The following is a 5,000-nucleotide window of genomic DNA, read 5'->3' as shown; positions in this document are numbered from 1 at the left end:
GTGCCTTGGGGTCTGCCTATATTTGATATATTATGTGTGCTGCGTGTTTCTTCATTTATTTGTAGGTATTCTTCGACTTCTCTTTGTTGTTCTGTGTCATATTGAGCGTTTTCCTCGGGAGTAATTTTAAATGTTTTCCCAGATTTCCCGGAACGTTTCTTCTTTCTCTTCGTCTTCTGTTAGTTTACGGTTGTTTTTGATGAGCTGTTGTTTTACTGGTGTTTTGTTTATTGAATTGTTTCCAAAATTTTTGAGGATCGTGATAACTTTTTGTTAGTTTTGTTAGTGACTGGGTGTAGTTTTTGTCTCTGATGTTTTCGCTTTCTTTCTGTATTTCTTTTGTTAGTGTTTTATATCGATTATATTGTACTATATTCCAACCGTGTACTTCTTCTTGTAGATGCAATTGTTGGAACTGGTGTTGGAGGTGTCTTAAACTTGGACTTGATATTTGTTTTTGCGATATGATTTTTTTTTTCATTGGTATATTGTTGGCCATTTCTTTTTCTATTAGCTTATGCCATTGTTCTATTTTGTTATTTATTGTTTCCTTGATAATATGATCCTCTATTTCTATCGTTTCTTTTTCTTATTCCACCTCCTCTTTTAGTTTTTCCCAATTTGCCTTTCTCATACCAAATGTTGGAGGGATTGAGTTAGTGATGGCTTTGCTTGTTAACGTAATGATTATGTAAAGATGGTCTGAAGTGGTAGGTGGCCGAGGGTTTATTATTGCGTTATGTGTGGCTTTGTTACTGGATATTACCATGTCGTATGTTGTAGTACGTGTGTTTTGAGAGAAGAGGTGGTGGTGGTGGTGTTTATTATATAGTGGTTGAGGTGATGATTTTTGTGTCTTCCTTTCCTCCACTCGACCTTTCTCTCCCTCCTCTCCTCACTCTCCTCTAGATATACTTCCTCTCCCTCCTTTCCTTCTCCTTCCTCTCCCTCCTCTCCTCTCACTCCCCTCCATATACTTCCTCTAAATCCACTCCTTCTCCTTCCTCTTCCTCCCCTCCTTCTGCTTCCTCTCCCTCCTCTCCTCTCACTCTCCTCCATATACTTCCTCTCCCTCCTTTCCTTCTCCTTCCTCTCCCTCCCTTCCTTCTCCTTCCACTCCCTCCCCTTCTTCTCTCTCCTCTCCCTCCCCTCTTTTTCCTTCCTCTCCCTCCTTCTCCTTCTCCTTTTCCAGCATCAATATGAAAGAAAGTGAAGTAATTCCTAGTAAAGAAAAGTTTCAGCTTTTAAGATGAAACCCAAATGGTATCTCTTAAAAAAACGCGTATACAGTATATACATATCATCAGAGGGAGGCTGACAAACTAGAGTTGGACAGAATTCGCCGCGAAACCAAGAAATTAATAAATCGAAGCAAGAAAAATCTTGAAGAATATATAGCGGAAACAAGTAAATCTAATCATAAAGATTTTTTTAGCTATGTAAATAATAAAGTCACTCACTTGTGGTATCGGACCGCTTGCTAATGATAATGGTAACCACACGAACGGTGAAAATGAAATGGCTACAATCCTAAATAATTTTTTCGCATCCGTATTTACCGACGAAGATTGTTTAGCACCTCAACCGCCGGAGGCTAGAAGGACCGAAAAGATGTTGTGGCGTGCTCATCGTAGAAAGTGACATTTTACGCACAATTGAAAAGATTAAGGTAAGCAAAGCTCCTGGTCCAGACAAAATTACCCCTAGGGTCTTAAAAGAAATCAAACATCAAATTTGTAGACCGCTCTCCATCATATTCATTAAATCTTTAACAGCTGGAAAAGTTCCGTCGGATTGGAAACTTGCAAATGTCACACCAATTTTCAAAAAGGGGGACAAGTCTCATCCTGGAAACTATCGACCAATTAGCCTGACATCGATTGTTTGTAAGTTAATTAATGGAAACTATCATTCGCGACAATATGGTGAAATTCTTCGAAGAAAATAATATAATAAATAATTCACAACATTTCTTCCGTAGTAAACGTTCGTGTTTGACTAACTTACTTGATTTTTTTCATTATATTTTTGAGGTGTTTGATGAAAGCAGATCAGTAGATATCATATATCTGGATTTTCAAAAGGCATTTGATAAGGTCCCCCACCAACGATTGCTCAGCAAACTATTGGCGCACGGTATCTCGGGTAACATTCACAATTGGCTTGTGGACTTGCTCTCTGAGCGGAAACAGAGAGTAGTTCTAAACGGTGTTACTTCTAACTGGCTCGATGTCAAAAGCGGCGTACCTCAAGGATCAGTGCTTGGCCCCATGCTCTTCTTGATTTATGTTAATGATATCGATGATGGGTTCACTTGCAAAGTATCAAAATTCGCTGATGACACAAAAATTGCTAGTAAAGTAACTGCGACACTCGACGAAGAAGCTTTACAATCAGATCTAGATCGACTTGCACGTTGGGCCAATCAATGGCAAATGAAATTTAACGTTGACAAATGTAGAGTGTTGCACATCGGAAAAAATAACAATCGCGTTCGGTACGTAATGAATGGCCAACAACTTTCTGCAGTAAGTAAAGAAAAGGATCTTGGAATCACTATATCAAGCGATTTAAAGCCCGGTCAGCATTGTTCAGAGGTAGTTAAAACTGCAAACTAATTGGTTGGTTTCATCGGACGAGTCTTTAATAAAAAATCGGAAAAAGTAATATTAAAACTGTATAATTCGTTGGTTCGACCCCGTCTAGAGTACTGTGTACAGTTTTGGTCTCCCTATTACAGAAAAGACATAGAAAAGTTGGAACGGGTTCAACGAAGAGTTACAAAGATGATTCCTAGGTTGAGAAATTTGTCATATGAACAAAGGCTTAAAGAAGTAAATTTATTCAGCCTATCAAAACGAAGAATGCGAGGCGATCTGATAAAAGTGTTTAAAATGTTTAAAGGATTCAGTGATATTAATGCGGAAGATTACTTTATAATTGATCGATCAAATAGAACAAGAAGAAATCACAATTTGAAGATAAGTGGTAAAAGATTCTCGTCGCACGAAGCTAAACACTTCTTCTTCAATCGAGTTGTTAATGTTTGGAACTCTCTACCCTGTGATGTCGTTGATAGTACAACAGTTACGGCCTTCAAGAATAGATTGGACTAGTTTTTTTAATTCAACCAGCAACTAAGATATTACTCATTGTCGTAATAACGTTGAGCTCTTTCGAATACTGGTGTCCTTGTCCGTTTTTATCGCCCGGTTAGTGGTAGCAGTAATGGTAATTCTTTCCTCTTTCCTACATAAATTCCATGTAGTTTTTCCATGCTGCATGGTTCTTTTTTCTTTCCTGCCAGCTTTGGCTGGAGGAATGGGGGGGTGGGGAGGAGCCTTCGCCTTTGTTGTCCCTCATCTTCCACCTTTGATTAGATAGTTAGTGTAGCTTGTCACAAACAGCCTCGTAAGGACCAGCAGGTCTGCTGCTGTTTGTTCTTCCTTTGTGTTCTTTGTGTTCCTTCCTCTCCCTCATCTCTCACTCCCATCCATATCCTTCCCTTCCCTCTTCTCCCTGCAGTCCTTATTCTCCCTTCCCTCCCCTCCTCCCTATCCCTCGCCTCCCCCTTATCCTTCCCCTCCCACCTCTCATAACTCTACCTACACTCCCTTCCCTCCTTCATCCCTCTCATTACAAGTAGCGTAAGTCAACAATAGAGTACAGAGATAGTTAATGTCCGCATGACAGGTGGAGTGAGGTGTGGGTGCAGTAAGGTGACAGGTTACTGGTGCCGTGCCTAGTACCGCCGGTAAAACGAGGATCAAGCCTCTACCTGTGCCCCTGAGACTACTGCCCTCAAAAGGCAGAACGCATTAACTCCAAAATTTTGGTTTTGAGAAAATTGATAATAAAGATTTGATTAGTCATTGCTCTTTTGCTAATTCCATCTGCACACTGTAATTTGTTCTACATATAAATTGATCTTTGTAGTGTTGTTTTATGGCATTAAATTTCACTGAATGTGTAATAAATAGTCAGTTTCACTGTTCAAGTCCGACTAACTTCGACATAGTATGGACATAATGCGTTATGCTCTGAAAACCTTGGACTTAATGCGTTCTGCTTTGAAAACCTTACCTATTGGTATTATCATATAATCAAGCAAAGTGCATTTCTTCCATATTTATTTAATGAAATTCAATACATAGCTTTCAAGGCAAAGTGCATCAAGTCCACAACAATATGTAGTTAATGCGTTTTGCTGTGTAAGAATGGTTATGATGCGTTATGCCTTCAAACAATGTAGAAACCAGTGGAGTTGATGCATTTTGCTAGTTTGTAACTTCGTTTGGGGGCATGAGAGGCGTATCTACCTATTCTGGATATGATTGGCCTCTTTCCGCAGATTCCATTGATATGAAAATCTCAAAAATGGCATTTTTGGAGTTAATGCGTTCTGCCTTTTGAGGGCAGACTACACCTCACCCACCGTGAGTATTGGGGGAGATTCTGGGGCTGCCCTGTGTAGGCCACTCGTCCTCTCCCAGTCTTCGTGTATTTCTATGTTCTTGTATCTGTTCCTCAATATCGAGGTGCTTTTCATCTGCTCCTCAATGTCGAGGTGCTTTCATCTGCTCCCCAGGCCCCAAGTGGCAGTCGAGCAGATTAAATCACCAAAGCGGGCAACCACGTAATGAGCCAATAGGCTTTCTGTTGCCTGCATTTCCATGTTTTCATGTTTCCATCCCTCCACTCTTTCCTCTCACTCACTCCCGCTATCATTAAATTCTCTTCCTTCCTTCCTTCCTCTCCCCTCCTTCCCTCGCCTCCTCCCTCTCCCTCTCCTCCCGCCACACTCGTTATTGCCGCAACAACAGGCCTCTCTGCCTCCCGTATCCAGGATCAGCAGTATTCACAACAGCCTCCGTTGTGGCTGCCGTGCAGTGTGTTACACGGCGGCACTAGGGCACTGTCTGGTAACTTAATGGTCACTGCCGAGCACTGAAAACTGTCAGTCTCTCCCTCTTCCCACACACAGGATGGACGGCCCTCCA

At 41.0% G+C, this 5,000-nt stretch overlaps 1 protein-coding gene across 1 annotated transcript in view; it reads left to right on the top strand.

The window, feature by feature from the left end:
• The window catches only part of LOC126990570 (ankyrin repeat domain-containing protein 65-like), a 172,917-nt gene that overhangs the window by 105,245 nt on the left and 62,672 nt on the right, over positions 1 to 5,000 (top strand). Inside the window, exon 6 of the mRNA XM_050849181.1 lies at positions 4,985 to 5,000. This exon is cut by the window's right edge and continues 400 nt beyond it. Within this exon, the coding sequence (XP_050705138.1) occupies positions 4,985 to 5,000 (16 nt within the window). The remainder of the gene's footprint in view (positions 1 to 4,984) is intronic.

This window comes from Eriocheir sinensis, unplaced genomic scaffold, assembly GCF_024679095.1.
Source record: "Eriocheir sinensis breed Jianghai 21 unplaced genomic scaffold, ASM2467909v1 Scaffold177, whole genome shotgun sequence".
Classification (NCBI taxonomy): Eukaryota; Metazoa; Arthropoda; class Malacostraca; order Decapoda; family Varunidae; genus Eriocheir; species Eriocheir sinensis.
Note: the sequence above shows the minus strand (reverse complement) of the source record. Positions and strands in the feature narration are given on the sequence as shown.